The sequence below is a fragment of the Ovis aries genome, chromosome 7 (genome assembly GCF_016772045.2).
Source record: "Ovis aries strain OAR_USU_Benz2616 breed Rambouillet chromosome 7, ARS-UI_Ramb_v3.0, whole genome shotgun sequence".
Classification (NCBI taxonomy): Eukaryota; Metazoa; Chordata; class Mammalia; order Artiodactyla; family Bovidae; genus Ovis; species Ovis aries.
The window spans coordinates 44,116,716-44,138,739 of record NC_056060.1 but is presented as its reverse complement, the minus strand read 5'-3'; the positions used below and the strand labels follow the sequence as shown (position 1 = coordinate 44,138,739).

Below are 22,024 nucleotides of genomic sequence, written 5' to 3'. Positions count from 1 at the left end.
CACGTGGGAGCTAGTTCCCTGACCAGGAATCGAACCTGCACCCCTTGCAGTGGCAGTGCAGAGTCTTAATCACTGGACCAACAGGGAAGTCTTTGGCTCTGTAATTTGGAAAGAAGTGATTACAATAATGACTAAAAATCAGCAATATTACTAATACTTATGTATGCTGGGTGACAGATTTTTAAAGATCTGGAAGAGAGGAGCCAGTGAGAACTTTCACAGCAAAAGATAAGAATCGACAGTGAAATTTCCACAAATCTGGTGCACTGATGCCACAATGTCAGTGGTTTCTCTGACAGCAGCAACTTTTAATCATCTCAAGATCATGGGGTTGAAGCTCTGTTGTGACCGTCCCACAGTGCAGAGCCTCGGCAGAAGCCAAGATTGTTTCAACAGGATTTCTGTAAAGGATATTGTGTCAGAACTGGTTTTATTTTTGTCCCCCACCCCCATTAATCCTTTGAAGGATTCCTTGCAGGCTCAGTGGTAAAGATTCTGCCCATTGATGCAAGAGACAAGGGTTCAATCCCTGGGTCGGGAAGATCTTCTGGAGGAGGAAGTGGCAGCCCACTCCAATATGCTTGCCTGGAATATCCCATGGACAGAGGAGCCTGGTGAGCTACAGTCCATGGGGTTGCAAAAGAGTTCAACACAACTTGGAGACTAAACAACAACAATCCTTAAGACTTGGACAGACACATTATTTCTGAGCATGCTGTCCTATCACTTTTAACCATACAATCTCATAGCACTGAAGTATCTAGTCACATCTAATAGTCAAAACTACAAACTTGGGACTTCCCTGGTGGTCCATGGGTTACGACTTTGTCTTCCAATACACGGGGAAGGCAGTGGCAACCCACTCCAGTACTCTTGCCTGGAAAATCCCATGGACGGAGGAGCCTGGTAGGCTGCAGTCCATGGGGTCGCAGAGTCGGACTGAAGCGACTTAGCAGCAGCAACAGCAGCTTCCAATACAGGGGGTGCAGGTTCGATCACTGGTCAGCGAGCTAAGATCCCACATGCTTTGTAACGGAAAACCCAAAACATAAAACTGAAGCACTACTGCAACAAATTCAATAAAGACTAAACATGTCCACATCAAAAAAATCAAGTCTTTAAAAAAAAACAAACAAACTTGGCATCAACTCTTTGCTAACTTGAGCTTGCTTCAGGCTTGAAACCTCAAGCAGTTCTGGCCCTCTTTCCATTTGTTCCTTATTTATAAATGGATCCAGGATTCTTCTTGAAGGAAAGCAGGGCCCAGGCTTGATCTTAAGGGCTCTTTTTAGTTCTTTTTTTAAAATAGATTTTAAAAATATTGATTGATTGATTGATTGATTCATTCATTCATTCATGGCTGTGCTGGGTCTTTGTTGCTGCACATGGGCTTTCTCTAGTTGCCGCACGCGGGGGCCACTCTTCATTGCAGTGTGCAGGCTTCTCATTGCCCTGGCTTTGCATGTTATGGAGCACTGGCTCTAGGCGTGTGGGCTTCAGTAGTTGCAGAACACTGGCTTAGTTGTTCCATGGCATGAGGAATCTCAGGGATCGAACCTGGGTCCCTTGTGTTGGCAGGGGAATTCTTTACCATTAGACCACCAGGGAAGCCTTAGCTCTCCTATCTCTGATTCTACATAATAATCAGAAAATAAAGGTTTGGAAGTATCTTTGAGTGTTTACACTGAAATTTACAATTAAATAAAAACATTCTAATGTGTGTACAAGAATCATCTCTGTTTTATTTATTTTACAGAGTAATGGTTTAAAATGAATACACTTGGGCACAGTAAATATTTTGACATGAAAAGCATCAGAATGGGCATCAGAAAAATAGCAACTCATCTTACACACAATAACTAGAAAATATTTTTGTCTGATCATTTAAGGGTTACAAATCCTGAGAATGTTAGACATTGAACAAACTAAGTACTACCTGATAATTAAATCTTGCTTGGAAATCATCATTTAAAAAAATGCTCTGAGGTACAAATCACCTATGTATTAAACATGAATCTTTTACATTTTACAAAGACTTTAAACAAATATATCAAACGATTATACTTCAGTGGCTCTAAAACAGCTATCAGTCAGGTTCCAGGACACACTGTTCCACGATTTCCCGTAAGTTGGGGTTCTCCATGGCAGCCGCCACTCGCTCTTTGTCATTTATCTGCTTGTTGACTGCAAAACACACACACACAAGTTAGTGTAACTCTGTCAATATACAGCAACAGATAATATTTTTATTAGTTTGTTAAAATAGAATTTAATTCCTTGAAAACTTGATGCAGGTTTTGGCTAAATATTTGTAAGTTTTGAAAGGAAGACTTAAAGAGAAAAAAAAATTTCCTGTAATTCCAGTTTTGCTTTTCCTGAATTCTGTCTCTGCTGTTTTTAAGTGGTTGCCACTTTGTTTCTCTCTGTAGGCCAGAGAGTCTTTATATAAAAAAGGTTCTCAAAAAAAAAAAAAGGTTCTTTACTCCCACTTTAATACATTAACCCAGGAAGACTCCACTGCAGGGGACGACGCTGCAATTCAACCCCTGGTCAGGGAACTAAGATCCCACATGCCACAGAATATGGCAAAAAAAATTTTCAATATAATACATTAATCCAAACTCACAAAGACAACCCCTACCCCGAGATTCCCGAACACTTTGTTTTCTGGACCTTTGATTTCAGTTTCAAATATACAGCTCTCTATCCTGCCACCAAAGAAAAGAGTCAAGCTCTCCTTACAGTCTGTAAGTCAAGGTTTCCAGAGCTGCATATTCTTTACAGATGTGTGGCCCCTGGACTAAACCAGTAAATATCCACAGGGCTTAATTCTAGTTCACCCAGAGTTCCACTGAAAAAATTACTTTCTTCTCAAGGAAAAGCTAGTAGCTGATTTTGTACTCTTTTGCAAATGACCCAGTTTTAGACACTTGGCTGGCAGAAGAACCCAATATCCAAGATAAAGTACTATATAAAGTTGTTTTCTAATAATGGTTCCAAATTCACTTACTATCTTCCTCTGTTGAGTGGGTTCCTTCAGAAATGTAGATTTCCAACTAGGAAAAAAAATACATTGAAAGCAAAACATTTAGATGAGTGAGGTGGAATATACAAACTCCAGAGCCTAGGGATGAAAGCCCAATCCTGTTTCCAGCATCAAAGACTTGGGACACATCTTCACACTCTTCGCTAAAATGAAGGCTGAAGTTACAAGGATTTTTTTTTTTTTTTTTTGGTCACATGGGGAAAGTCCACAGGAGGTATTCCCATTATTTTTTTATAAACACAAATCTACGATTTTACACAGATGAGATCTCATATATGTTTTGCTCCAGAATATCTCTCCCCTGTACTCTGCCTTTTCTTCCCAAATTGGTATCTAAACTTACTCCCTGACCCACCCCAAAAGAAAGTCACATTAACCTAGTGTACTTTCTTCCATACTTTTCTCTATACCCACGTAATTTTTCACAACACACACACCCACCAAGGCCAGAAGTTTATTTTTATTGCATTATTTTATTTAAACAGGGTCACGATATATAGTTTTCAGTATCGTCATTTTCTCATCTACTATTATCTTGATAAATTTATTTTCAAGTACACCACTGGTTAAGCTATCCCTCTGGGTCCCGCTGCACTCACTTGCTCAAATGAGCTAATCTCCAAGAACCAAAGTTTTTGAGACAAACCCACAAAATTATTGCAAATCCTGTGGTAACTGAATTATGCTATATGATAAAGATAGCATGATTTAGTTACCCTGAAGATAGCATGTCTATTCTTCAGGGAACATTGGAGCACATGATCTAATTCTCATATACTTATTCACTACTGAGATAAATGTTTTTCATGATGGGGAAAAAATCATAACCTATTATGGCTATAAGAGACCTTAGAGACCATCTTGTTCAGTTTTCTTTAAAATACAAAACAGCATATAAATTCCGTCAATGTCATTTACAGTAACTCTTATTGTGAACAACAGAGAAGGTGATATAAAACCAATCTATATTCATTTGTTGGTGGTGTTGTTTAGTCACTAAGTCATGTTTGACTTTTATGATGTCATAGACTGTAGAGTCATAGCCCACCAGGCTCCTCTGTCCAAGGGACTTCCCAGGCAAGAGTGGGTTGCCATTTCCTTCTCCAGGAGATCTTCCCGACCCAAGGATCAAACCCACATCTCCTGCATTGGCAGGTGGATTCTTTACCACTGAGCCACCTGGAAGACCCCATATACTCATTACTTTGGTAATTTAGGGAAATTTGTGAAATGCCGGGCTGGATGAAGCACAAGCTGGAACCAAGATTGCCAGGAAAAATATCAATAACCTCAGATAGGCAGATGACACCAGCCTAATGGCAGAAAGCGAAGAGCACTAAAGAGCCTCTTGATGAAAGTGAAAGAGGAGCGCTAAACACCTGCCTTAAAATTCAACATTAAATAAACTAAGATCATGGCATCCAGTCCCATCACTCCATGGCAAATAGATGGGGAAACAATGGAAACAGTCACAGATTTTATTTTCTTGGGCTCCAAAATCACTGCAGATGGTAACTGCAGCCATGAACTTAAAAGACATCTGCTCCCTGGAAAAAAAGTTATGACAAACCTAGACAGCACATTAAAAAGCAGAGACATTACTTTACTGACAAAGGTCTGTCTAGTCAAAGCTATGGTCTTTCCGGTAGTCACGTACAGATGTGAAAGTTGGACCATAAAGAAAGCTGAGAGGCGAAGAATTGATGCTTTTAAACTGTGGTGCTAGAGAAGACTCTTGAGAGTCCCTTGGACTGAAAGGAGATCCAACCAGTCAATCCTAAAGGAAATCAGTCCTGAATATTCACTGGAAGGACTGATGCTGAAGCTGAAGCTCCGACACTTTGGTCACCTGATGCAAAGAACTGACTCACTGGAAAAGATCCTGATGCTCACGGATTGTATGATTCCATTTAAATGAAACATCCAGAATAGTCAGATCTATACAAACAAAAGTACATTAGTGGTTGCGATTCATGGGGTCGCAAAGAGTCTAAGCGACTGAACTGAACTAAGGGACAGGCTTCCCAGGTAGCTCAGATGGTAAAGAATCTGCCTGCAATGCAGAGACCCGAGTTCAAACCCTGGGTTGGAAAGATCCCCTGGAGAAGGGAATGGCAATCCACTCCAGTATTCTTGCCTAGAGAATTCCATGGACAGAGGAGCCTAGTGAGCTACAGTCCATGGGGTCAAAGAATCAGACACGACTGAGGGACTAACATTCCACTTCCAGGGATGGGAGAAGGTTTGGGAAAAATGGGTAGTGACTACTAATTGATATAGGGTTTTTACTGGGATAATGAAAATGTTCTAAAGTACAGTAGTGATGGCTGCACAATTCTGTGAATATACCAAAAACCACTAAATTCTATACTTTAAATAGGTGGTTGTATAATATGTGCATCAAATCTCAACAATGCTGTTATAAAACAACAACAACAAATACATTCCTTACCTTATGTTTAAACGGTAAACACCGCTGAAGTTTTACTCTTAAGCACAGCCCTGTGGAGGGGGGCAAAATAAATGCATCAATTATCTCTTTTATTGGTTTTTCAAAAAGGATACAGCTATGTGTAGGCATCTCTATACAAAACAGTAGCTGAAAACCGCTTAGACTCAATCCATTGTAGGCCTCCTTTGAGGCTGGCACCTTTAGCTAGCATCTTTAACATATAAGCACAACCTTAAAAATTCCTCATGATAATCCACTGAGTCAGCTTTATCAACCTCATTCTACAAATCATGAAACCAAGGTCACAATGTAACTTGCTGAAGATCAAAGAGCTAGTATAGTGACCGAGCTGGGATTAGAACCCAAAACACTGCAAAACCCCAGATCCTTTCTGCTACATCAATTCACCTTCCATCAAAGATCAACTGATTCATTAAACTTTGGAATGCTTACAACAGGTCAGGCCACGCAAAAACTTAAAACTAAGTTCAGTTCAGTTCAGTCGCTCAGTCGTGTCCAACTCTTTGCAACCCCATGAATCGCAGCACGCCAGGCCTCGCTGTCCATCACCAACTCCCGGAGTTCACTCAGACTCACATCCACCGAGTCAGTGATGCCATCCAGCCACCTCATCCTCTGTCATCCCCTGCTCCTCCTGCCCCCAATCCCTCCCAGCATCAGAGTCTTTTCCAATAAGTCAACTCTTTGCATGAGGTGGCCAAAGTACTGGAGTTTCAGCTTCAGCATCAATCCCTCCGAAGAAATCCCAGGGCTGATCTTCAGAATGGACTGGTTGGATCTCCTTGCAGTCCAAGGGACTCTCAAGAGTATTTTCCAACACCACAGTTCAAAAGCATCAATTCTTCAGAGCTCAGCTTTCTTCACAGTCCAACTCTTCCATCCATACATGATCACTGGAAAAACCATAACCTTGACTAGACGGACCTTAGTTGGCAAAGTAATGTCTCTGCTGTTCAATATGCTATCTAGGTTGGTCATAACTTTTCTCCCAAGGAGTAAGCGTCTTTTTTTTTTTTTCTTTTTAGGAGTAAGCGTCTTTTACTTTCATGGCTGCAATCACCATCTGCAGTTTTTGGAGCCCCCAGAAATAAAGTATGACACTGTTTCCACTGTTTCCCCATCTGTTTCCCATAAAGTGATGGGCCATCATCTTCGTTTTCTCAATGTTGAGCTTTAAGCCAACTTTTTCACTCTCCTCCTTCACTTTCATCAAGAGGCTTTTTAGTTCCTCTTCACTTTCTGCCATAAGGTTATTTCTGCATATCTGAGGTTATTGATATTTCTCCCGGCAATCTTGATTCCAGCTTGTGCTTCTTCCAGCCCAGCATTTCTCATGATGTATTCTGCATGTAAGTTAAATAAGCAGGGTGACAATATACAGCCTTGACGTACTCCTTTTCCTATTTGGAACCAGTCTGTTGTTCCATGCTATTGCTGCCCTTTATCAAGCCCATCTTTGCATGAAATGTTCCCTTGGTATCTCTAATTTTCTTGAAGAGATCTCTAGTCTTTCCCATTCTGTTCTTTTCCTCTATTTCTTTGCATTGATCGCTGAAGAAGGCTTTCTTATCTCTTGTTGTTATTCTCTGGAACTCTGCATTCAGATGCTTATATCTTTCCTTTTCTCCTTTGCTTTTCACCTCTCTTCTTTTCACAGCTATTTGTAAGGCCTCCCCAGACAGCCACTTTGCTTTTTTGCATTTCTTTTCCATGGGGATGGTCTTAATCCCTGTCTCCTGTACAATGTCACGAACCTCATTCCATAGTTCATCAGGCACTCTATCTATCAGATCTAGTCCCTTAAATCTATTTCTCACTTCCACTGTATAATCATAAGGGATTTGATTCATGTCATACCTGAATGCTCTAGCGGTTTTCCCTACTTTCTTCAATTTGAGTCTGAATTTGGTAATAAGAAGTTCGTGATCTGAGCCACAGTCAGCTCCTGGTCTTGTTTTTGTTGAATGTATAGAGCTACAGAAGCAGAAGATATTAAGAAGAGGTGGCAAGAATACACGGAAGAACTGTACAAAAGGATCTTCACGACCCAGATAATCATGATGGTGTGATCACTCATCTAGAGCCAGACATCCTGGAATGTGAAGTCAAGTGGGCCTTAGAAAGCATCACTACGAACAAGGCTAGTGGAGGTGATGGAATTCCAGTGGAGCTGTTTCAAATCCTGCAAGATGATGCTGTGAAAGTGCTGCACTCAATATGCCAGCAAATTTGGAAAACTCAGCAGTGGCCACAGGACTGGAAAAGGTCAGTTTTCATTCCAATCCCAAAGAAAGGCAATGCCAAAGAATGCTCAAACTACCGTACAATTGCACTCATCTCACACACTAGTAAAGTAATGCTCAAAATTCTCCAAGCCAGGCTTCAGCAATACGTGAACCGCAAACTCCCTGATGTTCAAGCTGGTTTTAGAAAAGGCAGAGGAACCAGAGATCAAATTGCCAACATCTACTGGATCATGGAAAAAGGAAGAGAGTTCCAGAAAAACATCTATTTCTGCTTTATTGACTATCCCAAAGCCTTTGACTCCGTGGATCACAATAAACTGTGGAAAATTCTGAAGGAGATGGGAATACCAGACCACCTGACCTGCCTCTTGAGAAATCTGTATGCAGGTCAGGAAGCAACAGTTAGAACTGGACATGGAACAACAGACTGGTTCCAAATAGGAAAAGGAGTACGTCAAGGCTGTATATTGTCACCCTGCTTATTTAACTTATATGCAGAGTACATCATGAGAAACGCTGGACTGGAAGAAACACAAGCTAGAATCAAGATTGCTGGGAGAAATATCAATAACTGCAGATGACACCACCCTTATGGCAAAAAGTGAAGAGGAACTAAAAAGCCTCTTGATGAAAGTGAAGGAGGAGAGTGAAAAAGTTGGCTTAAAGCTTAACATTCAGAAAACGAAAATCATGGCATCTGGTCCCATCACTTCATGGGAAATAGATGGGGAAACTGGGGAAATAGTGGAAACAGTGTCAGACTTTATTTTTCTGGGCTGCAAAATCACTGCAGATGGTGACTGCAGCCATGAAATTAAAAGACACTTACTCATTGGAAGAAAAGTTATGACCAACCTAGATAGCATATTCAAAAGCAGAGACATTACTTTGCTGACTAAGGTCCGTCTAGTCAAGGCTATGGTTTTTCCTGTGGTCATGTATGGATGTGAGAGTTGAACTGTGAAGAAGGCTGAGCGCCGAAGAATTGATGCTTTTGAACTGTGGTGTTGGAGAAGACTCTTGAGAGTCCCTTGGACTGCAAGGAGATCCAACCAGTCCATTCTGAAGGAGATCAGCCCTGGGATTTCTTTGGAAGTAATGATGCTGAAGCTGAAACTCCAGTACTTTGGCCACCTCATGTGAAGAGTTGACTTATTGGAAAAGACTCTGATGCTGGGAGGGATTGGGGGCAGGAGGAGAAGGGGACGACCGAGGATGAGATGGCTGGATGGCATCACTGACTCGGTGGATGTGAGTCTTAGCGAACTCCAGGAGTTGGTGATGGTCAGGGAGGCCTGGCGTGCTGTGATTCAAGGTGTCGCAGAGAGTCGGACACGACTGAGCGACTCCACTGACTAATCTGTTGTTCCATGTCCAGTTCTAACTGTTGCTTCCTGACCTGCATATAGGTTTCTCAAGAGCCACTTTTTAAAGCACTCTCAAATTTGGAATCTTCAAGATCCTCTGAAGTTCAGTTTATTGCCCCAATACCAAGTCATATTTCAATAATTTTTTTTTCTTCTAGTTGAGTCTTCTAAGAGAAATTAAAAATCACCTTGCAACAGAGCCTCAGTGGCAATGTTTCACTTCTTCCCCACCACAAAATAAGGAATACAATTAAACCTACATCCCTAGATGGGCTTCTCTGGTGGCACTAGTGGTAAAGAATGCACCTGCCAATGCAGAAGACGTAAGAGACTGGGGTTTGATCCCTGGGTCGGGAAGATCCCCTGAAGGAGGGCATGGCAACCCACTATAGTATTCTTGCCTGGAGCATTCCATGGACAGAGGAGCCAGGAGGGCTACAGTCCATAGGGTCGCAAAGAGTTGGAAACAACTGAAGTGACTTAGTATGCATGCACATAAACCCCTAGATAGAGAAGATAAATCAAACAAAGTACCACCCAGTTTTCTAACAGAATCATTTTAAAAATTCCAGGAAAGGAAAAAAGATTAAATGAGCTACAATGAACCTGGGTCTACCTTAAAGTCTACAACATACTAATTCCAAAAGAGATATTCAGTTCAGTCTCTCAGTCGTGTCCGACTCTTTGCAACCCCATGAATCGCAGCACACCAGGCCTCCCTGACCATCACCAACTCCTGGAGTTCACTCAGACCCACGTCCATCGAGTCAGTGATGCCATCCAGCCGTCTCATCCTCTGTCGTCCCCTTCTCCTCCTGCCCCCAATCCCTCCCAGCATCAGAGTCCTTTCCAGTGAGTCAACTCTTCGCATGAGGTAGCCAAAGTACTGGAGTTTCAGCTTCAGCATCATTCCTTCCAAAGAAATCCCAGGGCTGATCTCCTTCAGAATGGACTGGTTGGATCTCCTTGCAGTCCAAGGGACTCTCAAGAGTCTTCTCCAACACCACAGTTCAAAAGCATCAATTCTTCGGCGCTCAGCCTTCTTCACAGTCCAACTCTCACATCCATACATGACCACAGGAAAAACCATAGCCTTGACTAGACGGACCTTAGTCGGCAAAGTAACGTCTCTGCTTCTGAATATGCTCTCTAGGTTGGTCATAACTTTCCTTCCAAGGATTAAGCGTCTCTTAATTTCATGGCTGAAGAGTCTCCCTTTAGAGTATCTATCTGCCTTAAAGTTTGTCTAGAGGGTTCGCCTCACTCTGCTCCTACACTGTCTGTTACTTGAGCATAACGCAAACAGGAGGGAAGGTGGCAGGGCACAACCTTTGAAAGAATGAAACAGCCCAAGGACACAACATAAACTTTGTTGCTGTTGTTGTTCAGTTGCTAACTCATGTCTGACTCTTTGGGACCCCATGGACTGTCGCATGCAGGCCTCATTGTCCTTCACGATCTCCCTGAGTTTGCTCAAGTTCATGTCCAATGAGTCAGTGATGCCATCCAACCATCTCATCCTGTCACTCCCTTCTGCCCTCAATCTTTCCCAGCATGAGGGTCTTTTCCAATGAGTCAACTCTTTCTATCACATGGCCAAAGTACTGGAGCTTCATCAGCATCAGGCCTTCCAATGAATATTCAGGGTTGATTTCCTTTAGGGTTGACTGGTTTGATCTTGCTGTCCAAGGGACCCTCAACTTCTCCAGCACCACAGTTCGAAAGCATCAATTCTTTGGTGCTCAGCCTTCCTGATGGTCCAACTCTCACATCTATACATGACTATTGGAAAAACCATAGCTTTGACTATATGGACTTTTGTTGGCAAAGTGATATCTCTGCTTTTTAATATGTTGTCTTAGTTTGTCAAAGCTTTTCTTCCAAGGAGCAAGTATCTTTTAATTTCATGGCTACAATCACCATCCACAGTGATTTTGGAGCTCAAGGAAATAAAGCCTGTCTCTGTTTCCAGTTTTTCCTCATCTATTTGCCATGAAGTGATGGGACTGGATGCCATGATCTTAGTTTTTTGAATGTTGAATTTTAAGGCAGGTTTTTCGCTCTCCTCTTTCACCTTCGTCAAGAGGCTCTTTAGTTCCTCTTCGCTTTCTGCCATTAGGCTGGTGTCATCTGCACATCTGAGGTTATTGATATTTCTCCCAGCAATCTTACCCTGTCTATAAAAGCTAACCACACCAGATTCAAGTCTGCACTCACCCTCCACAACAGCACACATTCTTGTCTGTGGCACATGCTTCTCCCAAGGCCACTCTTGCCTTCTGAGATGGCCCACACTATTTGTGGAATATGTTTCTCTCTAAATAAATCCATTTCTTACCTATCACTTTGTCTCTTACTGAATTCTTTCTGTGATGAGATATCAAGAACCTGCATTTCATTAGGTACTGAGACCAGGTATGCTCTCAATTGGAAGGCCGTGGATTTGGGCTGGGTTCAAGTCCTGGCTGCTTGGGTTCTAGTCCCAAACTGGGTTTTGGTTAGGTTAGAGTCCTGGCCATGTGCCTTAAGTCCCAGGCAGGATTTTGGCTGGGCTGGAGTCTCAGTGAAGTCCCAATCTGAGATGAATGGTTTCAGGTAAGTATTTTACCCATAAACAATAACTGTTTTACAATTCACAAAGCACTTTTTTGAATATCAGTATTCTCAAGATAGGCAGTATAGAATACTACTGAGACAGATACTCTGGGTTCAAAACTGGCTCCACTGCACCACTAGCTATGTGACACCAGGTAAGTTACTTAACCTCTCTGAAGTTCAGTTTCATTATCTGTTTTCATAAGTATTATAATAGTACCACTAAATATAAGGTTATTACATATGAGGAGTAACTATATTTTTATGCTTAAAACAGTAGTTGACACATAATGAAGTATCCAATAAATGTTAGCTATTACTATTTTATCATATTCATTTTACAGTCAGGAATCAAGACAAGTGAGTTGTTCAACATCACATAGCTAACAAGCAGAAGGAGCTAGAAGTTAAATAGACTGCAAATCCTATGCCTTTCATCTCCTGCCTTCTTGCAAAAGATTATCAAGTGGTTTTTCTGCCCTAATCTGAGGCAGGAGATAGATGGGCCCTGGGGGCAAACAGCTGGAGTTTGTTCTGAAACTCTAAGACAAAAATAGCAGGACAATGGAGGGGAGGAGGTGGGCTCTGCCCAGTTAAGAGATAAAGAAAGTGAAAGTCACTCAGTCCTGTCTATGACTCTTTTCGACCCCATGGACTATAGAGTCCATGGAATTCTCCAGGCCAGAATACTGGAGTGGGTAGCCTTTCCCTTCTCCAGGGGATCTTCCCAACCCTGGGATCGAACCCAGGTCTCCCATGTTGCAGGTGATTCTTTACCAACTGAGTCACAAGGGAAGCCCAAGAATACTGGAGTGGGTAGCCTATCCCTTCTTCAGGGTATCTTCCTGAAGCAGGAATCGAACTGGGGTCTCCTGCATTGCAGGCGGATTCTTTACCAACTGAGCAATCAGGGAAGTTAAGAGATAAAAGACCACATATTCCTCATTCTTAAAGGAGACTTCCGTGACTACACAGGACAGAAAGGCTCCTTGGAGGTCAGAAGAGAAGTGGCATCACCTCAGAGCAAGTGATACAACTACTCAGAGGCCTCTTTGCTAGAATCTATCCTGGCTAAAAGATGCACAGGCACAAAAGGGAGGACCCTGAGACGCACCAAATATTGACTCAGAACCTGGCAAGCAAGACGACTGGTCAAAGGAAACCTGGAAGAAATGCCCCGTAAAGGTATTCAAACTACCACTAGGGCATGACTCTGAGTCTGCCCGTGTGTCTATCCACACATACTGTATTCTTTTTTTCCTAATAAACACTTTACTTGTTGACTACTTTCACTCTTTGTGGGAATTCTTCTCTGCAAAGCTTTGGGCCTTGTCACTGACCACTGGTTCAGTGACTAGAATTCAGTGCTTTTGCTGGCTTCAATCCCTGACCAGGAACTGAAGCCCCACTTTAAGCTGTTGCAGACTGAGGCCATTCAAGATCATAAAAACTCACCCTCTTTGCGTCTTCCTTGTCTTTGGAATTACATACCAGGTAATTGCTGCTGCTGCTAAGTCGCTTCAGTCATATCCGACTCTGTGCAACTCCATAGACGGTAACCCACCAGGCTCCTCTGTCCCTAGGATTCTCCAGGCAAGAACACTGGAGTGGATTGCCATTTCCTTCTCCAATGCATGAAAGTGAAAAGTGAAAGTGAAGTCGCTCAGTCGTATCTGACTCTTTGCGACCCCACGGACTGCAGAGTAACTGAGTAGGTAACAACCTAAGTAGTCAGAGTGGAACTCCTACTCAGGTGCTTTTCTCTGCTTAGTACTGAGACAGGAAGAGGGCAAGGCACAACCTTTAAAAGAATGACTTAGCCTGAGGACGTGACATAAACTGATTAGAACCAAACAGATACAAGATGCTGGACAAGTTGATTTCCACCAGACCTTGAGCCTTAGTATTGGCTCATCATAACCCATCAGCAAGCTATATGACACACCCACAGGCATCCCAACAGCTCCACGGCCAACCATAAAGGTCAAGAAGTGGGTAGTGGTCCAATTCATGGAAATCCTCAATGGTTCCCCCCAAATAGCTGGATTACTCCTCCCATTCATTAGCCTATGAAATTACCTACATCTATAAAGACTGACTACCCCTATACCCTTGGTGTCTCTCTTGCATTCTGGAGGTGGCCCACACTCTGCCCATGGAGTGCATTTCCTCCCTGAATAAGCCTTCTTTCACTTTATTAATGGCTTGCTCGCTCTTGAATTCTTTCCTGCAAGAAGCTAAGAACCCAAACTTGGTGGCTGTCCCAGGGACTCAGACGTGACCTGGGATATGACCATCTTCTCAAGACCAACTCTTTCTTGCAAGAGTATTACCTGCTCATACGAAATGCCTTCTAATGCATCAGACAGAAAGATGACTCTCTTCATCGAGTTTTCCAATCATGTTGCTTGAACACAGTTACTATGATACATTACTAGGCAAACCACTGAAAAGCCAAGGGTCTCAACTGAAACCCGTATCAAAAGTGACAAAACTCTTTTCAAGAAGTGTACAGAACTGAAATATCAACCATAAACTAATCTTGACATCTTTACAGTTATTTTTATTTCATGTACTCTCTCAATCTTTATCCACAAACATTTGTTTTAAAATAACTGCAATGATAATAATTCAACTTATCATTCAAGCTTTTTCATACACTTCTCACACAGATAGTTTAATTCCTTGATTATATTCATTTTCAACAGAAATTAAGAAATTGCATTATATCATATCCTTATTAATAGATACTATAGTTTCTTTCAAGATTTATTATTATAAATTTACCCTATATGTTTTGTAAATGCTACTGTCTTCTCCTAGGAAACTAGGTCCTTACTTCTTAGGTCAAACAGAATGAATTTTCTTTTTTTTTTTTCTTCTTTTTTTGGCTACACAGCCCAGATTGTGGGATCTTAGTTCCCTGACCAGGGACAGAACCTGAAACAGGAGGGAAAGGGGCAGAGCACAACCTTCAAAAGAGGTTGTGACATAGCCCGAGGACACAATCAGTTTATTAATTAGAATCAAATGGGCCCAAGATGGCAGACAAGCTAACTTCGACTAGACCCATGACTCTGTATACTGGAGATACACACTCAGAGGTGCCATGACAGCCCCAGGGCTGACATATAAATGGCCAAGAAGTGGGCAGTGGCCTAACTCCTAGAAATTCCCACTCTTTCCCCAAAATAGTTGGAATAATTCTCCCACTCATTAGCCTATGAAATTACCCAGCCCATAAACACTAACCACACTGCATTTCGAGGCCACATTTACCCTCTGCATCAGCCCACACTCTTGTCTGTGGAGTGTTTCTACCACAGCTGCTCCTGCTTTCTGAAATGGCCCACACTCTGTCTGCTGAGTGTGTTTCTCTCTATAAATCCACTTCTTACCTATCACTTTGTCTCTCACTGAATTCTTTCTGCAGTGAGACATCAAGAACCTGAGCTTCATCACGTCCTGAAATCAGGAGTGTGATCTCAGTTGGAAGACCATGGGTTCTGGCCGGGTTTGAGTCCTGGCACATGGGTTCAAGTTCCAATCTGAGGCAAATGGTTCCAAACCCTCTGCAATGTGTCATCTTCAGTGAGAGCACTGAGTCCTAACTTAGTGGACTGCCAGGGAATTCCTAGTATGAACTTTTTAATAAGGACTTGCTAATATTTACCCAAGGCTTAAAAATATTTCGACCATATGACCCAATAATTCCACTTACAGGAATTTATCCTGAAGCAATAATTAGAGATAAAGAAACATATTTATGTGTAAAGTTTTTCATTATAGCTTATTTATAATTGTGGAAGGCTAGAAGTAGTCCATATGGTTACAAAACTAATACATCAATGTGATTAGCATGTTCCTATATAGCCATATAACTAAAGAATAATATTTAAGGAGAACTAAAAAACACTTCTCATCTATTTCATGCTTTCTATTACTTAACCTCTACAACTCAGTGTGTGTATGCACAAGCGTGCACGCATGCACTAAGTTACTTCAGTCCTGTCTGACTCTTTGCGACCCTCTGGACTGTAGTCTACCAGGTTCCAGTTACCCTTATTATCACTATTTTTACAGGTAAGGTGATAAGCTCAGAAAGGTTATGTAACTTGCCCAAGGCCACAAAGTGACAGAACTAACAGAGCTGGAATTTTAGCCTGGAGGCAACCCACTCCAGTACTCTGGCCTGGAAAATCCCAAGGGCGGAGGAGCCTGGTAGGCTGCAGTCCATGGGGTCCCTGGACTGAGCGACTTCCCTTTCACTTTCATGCATTGGAGAAAGAAATGGCAACCCACTCCAGTGTTCTTGACTGGAGAATCCCAGGGATAGGGGAGCCTGGTGGGCTGCCGTCTCTGGGGTCGCACAGAGTCAGACACAACTGAAGCGACTTAGCAGCAGCAGCAGCATGGTGTAGCTAAAGTAAAAACACACTTCAAGTCAGGAGACCTAGGGTTGAGCCTCAGCTTCATCATTTCCTGGCTATACAATGCTGAGCAAGTCCCTTAAACTCCCTGAGCCTCAGGTTTCTTATCTGTAAAATAAACCTAATATTGACTCATACGTTGATTGTGAGAACTACCGAAAACATTCTGTAAACCATAAAGTATGATCCATGATGCTAATTGTTACTGTGGGTCAGTATCAGCTAGAATAATTCAGTATCAATATATAAATATCTTTATCTAAAACCTTACCAATAAGAGTCGCCAAAGAGCAATGAGGTACCGTTGGCGTGAACCTTATAATAACCAAATAGTCGTCTTCATTAATCTCCTGAACCTCCACACAACTTTCCGTTACCACTTCCAGTTCTTCTAAAGTATTGGGCTTCTCTGGATCCCGGATGGTTCGAATCAAATCTAAAGAATCATCAGAAACAAGGTCTTATGTTAAAACATGGATATTTTAAATAGAATTGATTTTGCCAGTCTTAATCCAAACACTGACTTCTTTTTGTTTGAGTAAATAATACAGCCACTCCCCAGATTTCTGACAGAAATTTCCTTTTGAGAAAATCATTTTCGTGGATTATTAGTACCTCATGTCCAGTTTCTTGGATCTAATTCTGCAGAGAGAATATGCAAATGGAAAAGTGTTACACAAGCTCAAGAGAAAGAAATAAGTTAGTTTCAGGATTTATGGAAATGCAATCTGAATTGTCTTTAAAAATGGCTAACATTTTGGAGCATTTCCAAATGAACAAGTTTAGTTTGCCAGGAACTCAGCATTAAGTGAAGAAGTTAAGAGTTTAGGCCAGCCCATCAAGGGTCTTTTAAAGTCAGCTATAGGCAATAGAGCAACTATTCAAGACAGTGTTACACTGTCAGCTGGTAACTCATTCACCAGTTGGCAGACTCACACTAAAGAGCAGAGCCAGGGATACTAGATGAAAAAGCCAAGCCTAAAACAGGGACATGACCACAGTAAGAGAGGAGAAGACAGACACTGAAGTAATTTCAAAGGCAGAATCGACAGACTCTGACAATTGTTTGGACATAGAAGACAAAGAAAGAGAGAAAAGGAAGATGACTCAGACTGTAAATCTAACTGCCTGGAAGACGCAAGATAAAATGAGAAGAAAAAAGGAAGAAATTTGGGTGGGAACTAAGACAAGTGGATTAAATCCCACATGTAATCATTCTGAGATGCTTAAGGGACAAACCAATGGAACATTCCAGCAACACTGAATTGTAGCATAAGGTTTAAGAGAACCAAGGCTAGAGTGGCTGTTGAACACATGGGATTCACAAACAACAGTGAGTATAACCATAGTTTTTAACCTTTGCCAAACAAGGGAGTAACTAGGAATGCTTCAAAAACAAACAAAACAAAACAATCTGGTGTCTGAGCCCTCCCCAGGATTCTGATTTAACTGATTCATAGGAGGACTTGGGCACTGAGACTTAAAAAAAATCCCTCAGGTTATTCTTATGTGCAGCCAGGTTGGAGAACCACAAATGTGAAGGGAAAGAAACCCAAGGATAGATCTGTAGGAAGCACCTAATTTGGGGTCAGAAGGAAGCAAAGCAAAAAGCAGTAGAGAAGGAAAGGGGATGATTATTAACATCAAATGCTGCTGAAAAATTCAGGTTAATGAGAGCTAAACCAGGTCTCTGATTTATTAGTCAGGAGGTCACCTGAAAGAAAGCACTTTCAGTAGAGGGGTGAAGGTAGAAGCCAGCTTGCAAAAGGGGACGTGAGAAAGAACTGAAAACATAATCCTAGGACTTTGAAAGAGAAGAAGGAAAGGGCAAAGGGCAGTGGGTTTTAAAAAAGCTAGAACAGTGACAAGAATAAGGGAAATGAGTATATTTTTACAACCCAAATAGAGGAAGGGACACTGAACTTTAAGGAGGCTGGTAAAATAAACAGGAATGAATGAGATCACAGATGTGGGAGGCGGGGTTGGCATTGCAGAGGAAAAGGCTTCCTTCTTACTCTAAGGTTGTAGAAGAAGATAGAAAAGGAGAATAAGAAATGGTGAGGTAGAAAAAAAGCAGGAGTTCACAAGGGACAAGCTTGATGTTCTCAGGCCTGAGGTTTCCTTCTACTATTTACAGCACTCTTGTAATCAGAAATCCTGCTGAGAAAAACAAATCAGTCAAGCTCTACTTTCTCCCCAGCAACTCCTGAGCTTATCATTTGATTAGAAACAGAATTTGAGAATGGAGGCAGAAAAAAGAAACTTTGCAAGACTGGTGAAACTTGGGCCTCAGGGAAACAAGCTTTCTTAAAAGGAGTTTGTTCCCCCTCACCCTAGGCCTTTTTCCCTGTAAGGCTCACATACACAAGCTGTATTATATTGTTTACATGTTAAATGACTCTGAAATTAAATCTCACCCCTTATCCAACTTCTCTACTGTTCCAGTGATCTGGAACAGTTGATTAATTTCTTTAGAAAGAAAGCAATAGTGCTCTCCTCACATTATTCCCTTGACTAAAATTCTTCTACTGGTTTTGCACTGATATTAAATTTTTCATTTTATTTAAACCTTCAGGATCCAATCCACCTTTCACCACAAACCCTATCCTGTAGCCCTGCCTGCCGCTCCCTAAACAAGTTATTTTCTTACCTCTATAATCTTGCTTCTTCCCTCTGCTTAGTAACCCATGTACCCTTTACAGGCCCAGATCCTAATGCTTCAAGGCCCAATTCAAGTGCCCCTTCTCCTTAAAGTCCTTCCAGATCCCCTAGTCAGAGATTACTGACTCTCTTTCCGCTCTGCCTGTATCTCTCATACAGGTACTTGTACTGCACATAATTTTTAAAAATTCTATTTTTGTGTATAAAGGTCCCCTTCAAGGTAAGTTTGAGGACAAGAAATCTCCCTCTTCCAAGGTTGTAGCCCCAGTGCCCTGTTGTCCCTAGATGCTGGAGATGGAGACCTGACAGGACAGGAATCTGTCTAACTGCTTTGGGGAAATCATTCCACTCACACCGGTCACCTGACTAGGGTTAAGTCCTAACCCAGCAAGAGGTAAACAAGAGTAGTGCCAAAGGCCTTTAACATCCCTGGCTTCTTCTACTGGTCTATAATTCTTAACTGCATTATTTGCATTCTTGCGGTTAGACTTTTACCCTAGGTTGGGGTTAGGGAGAATCTCTGAGCGCTAGATTCAGTCTTCGTAGTCTCAAAAACAATACTAATAAGTGCAAAAAGGCAACTCATAAAGCAATCGTGAAGTGATGAAAAGTGTACCAAGTTAGGAAACAGAAGAGCTTTGGTTTTTGCTGCTTCCTTATGGGCAGAGTGGCCCCCAGGTAGTTGTTTAACCTCTCTAAACCTGTTTCCTCATCTGTACAATGAAGATGGTTCCAGGGGTTGAATTGAGAATATTCTATGTTCAATATACACATAAAAACTATGTGTGTTATATGTACATATAAAACTCGGTGCGTGTGTATTCTTTTGCACTCCAGGTGTGGGCGTGTTAAAGAACTATAATTTTATGGCCAGGCTCGTGGGGACCTCTTGCCTACTGCCTCTGCAGAAGAGACTGGCTGTGACCTTGGGCCAGCAGTATCCTCAATGGTGGAAAGAGGAGTGTGTGTCCGGGGTTAGGGATAAGAAGGAAGGAGGCTCAAGTACGGCAATTAGTCCAGTTCTGCTTCCTAATCAAGGATCTTAAACGCCTCTGCCCAGAAGTCTTGAGATGGCCACTAGAACATGGGGGGCACACAAGGAAAATAACCCAGACTCGGCTTGCTCCGAATTTATCAAGAGCCTACGTCTTAAGGAAGACCCACATGCCCGCGTGATTTAAGACTCGGGACAAAAAGTTGTCTACTCTTGCCAAGGAGATACAGCAAAACACCCGAGTCTACACTCCAAACCCTCGTTACCCCAGCCTCCACGTTCACCATCAAATGGTGCCCTGGACAAAATTAATTACCATAAACTTCCAGCGCTTTCTCTTCCATGATCCGGGGCTGCCGGGCAGCTCCCCGCTCAGAGAGGCCCGAGAGCCACAGGAATCTGCTCAGCGTCCAAGAGAGTAGTCCGGACACCCGCTCCATCCTTACGTTCCGCCATCCCTGGCGACTGTCCCATCCGAGCCACCGTCTCTCAGTACCGAGCCTCGCGAGTTATCAACTTCCTGATCTTCAAATGGGCCAAGAGAAGCCTATATGTCCAGGGGAGCAGATAATAGGCGGGACCTGACGGATTGTCGCGGAGGACCTAGGGAAAGGAGGCGCAAGGACTACAAGCCCCAGTATGCTTTGCTCGGTTTCGGCGGAGCAAGAAGGGGGGAAAAAAAAATCCTTGGAGGCACGTGAGGCGCGTTGCGTGCTGGGACATATGGGCGTTTTCTTTGGAAGACGGCGAGCTGCATTATGGAACCTGTAGTCTCTGACCGTGGAGGCGGGGGTGGTGGGGGTTGATGGTGGGAGGTAACGGTCTGTTACCCGCCGCTAATTGCCTTAGCGCCTGGATAAGCTAAAGATGAACCCTGAAGAGGTAGGGGAAAGAAGATCTTGATTTCTAATATTGGAGGAGCGTCTGTACGGAGACTCCCTACTATTTTTTTTTTCGAGGGGGCCTCTTCCACTCGAAGTTTTCTTACTTCCTAGCCAGGCCGGAAGTGAGTTTCCGTTGCAGTGAAATGGGATGGTTTGGAACCTAGTAAAGATGGTTAGGCGTGGCCGGAGAAGGAGTTAGTTTTTGGTTTTCCCATCTTGTAGGGAAAACACAACTCATAGGGCCAGCACAACTTCCCATTACAGTCTATTTCTGCCAATCGCCTTCAAGATAACTTAGAACGAGAGAGCTTTCTCATGGGTACAATAGTGACATTGGAGATCGCCATCCTAAAAAGAATCTCTTAAGCCCTCTGGTGCTGGTGGCTGTAACGGTTGCCAGTAACAAAGTCGGTGATGTTAATTTAATTTTATCCATTCATCCCTCCATTCAGATTTCAAACATTTATTGGATACTTAATTTGCCAGGCTTGGTCTATAGATGCCCAGGGTACAAAGATAGGATACGGAACCTACCCTTAAGCAGGTCTGTGAGCAGATCTCTGATGGTGAGGAATTGGCACTTAAGAACAAACTAAACCTTTTGTCAAAGTTGATGCCAAGTTTCGTACCATCTCTATTGAGAGGAAAAGTAAAGATTATCTTGCTAAATTATCCCACGATAACATATCCCATTTATCTTTAAAGTCTTGTCTAGCTACTTTAGATTTTAGGCCCACCAGACAACCAGTGAATAGTTTAGGTCCCAGGAAGCTTTTGCTAAGAGTTTAATAAGTCCCCCACCATCTGTTCCACTCCATTTACTCCACAGCAGTTGAGAGAATCCTAACTGCTTTGCGACCAAATTTAGGACTCTCAAGTCTCACTTCCTCTTTGAAGTCTCTCGACTTCAAGCAGAGTTGCTCTCTTTTACTGTGCTTCCCCTGTGGCTCAGAGGGTAAAGCACCTGCCTGCAATGCAGGAGACCTGAGTTCGATCCCTGGGTCGGGAAGTTCCCCTGGCGAAGGAAACGACAACCCACTCCAGTATTCTTGCCATGGAGAATCCCATGGATGGAGGAGCCTGGTGGGCTACAGTCCATGGGGTCGCAAAGAGTCGGACATGACTGAGTGAGCTCACATCAGGTCACTTCACTGCACATTTAGCACTGTCCGTTTACATGCCTATCTCCCTCAAGTGCCTAGTGAACCAGAAGCGTGTTTATCTCTGTATCTCAAATGCATAGCAGGGTGCCAGACACGCAATGGGGGTGGTGGTTTAGTCCCTAAGTGTCCAACTCTTGCAACCCCATGGACTGTAGCCTGCCGGGA

General features: G+C 42.6%; 1 protein-coding gene across 3 annotated transcripts; it reads right to left on the bottom strand.

Annotated features, from left to right (window-relative positions):
- Positions 1 to 1,716: 1,716 nt before the first annotated feature.
- Positions 1,717 to 20,417, bottom strand: CIAO2A (cytosolic iron-sulfur assembly component 2A). Of its 3 annotated transcripts, XM_004010539.5 has the most exons (5): positions 20,129 to 20,417; positions 16,429 to 16,593; positions 5,499 to 5,548; positions 3,011 to 3,056; positions 1,717 to 2,184 (listed from the first exon to the last, which is right to left on the bottom strand). In XM_004010539.5, the coding sequence occupies exons 1-5, from the start codon at positions 20,250 to 20,252 to the stop codon at positions 2,087 to 2,089; spliced, it is 483 nt and encodes a 160-aa protein (XP_004010588.1). In that variant the 5' UTR covers positions 20,253 to 20,417; the 3' UTR covers positions 1,717 to 2,086. The 3 variants fall into 3 exon arrangements, with proteins under 3 accessions (XP_004010588.1, XP_060273773.1, XP_012036765.1); XM_012181375.5 differs by lacking the exon at positions 5,499 to 5,548 and having other exon boundaries at positions 2,106 to 2,184; XM_060417790.1 differs by lacking the exons at positions 3,011 to 3,056; positions 5,499 to 5,548.
- Positions 20,418 to 22,024: the final 1,607 nt, after the last annotated feature.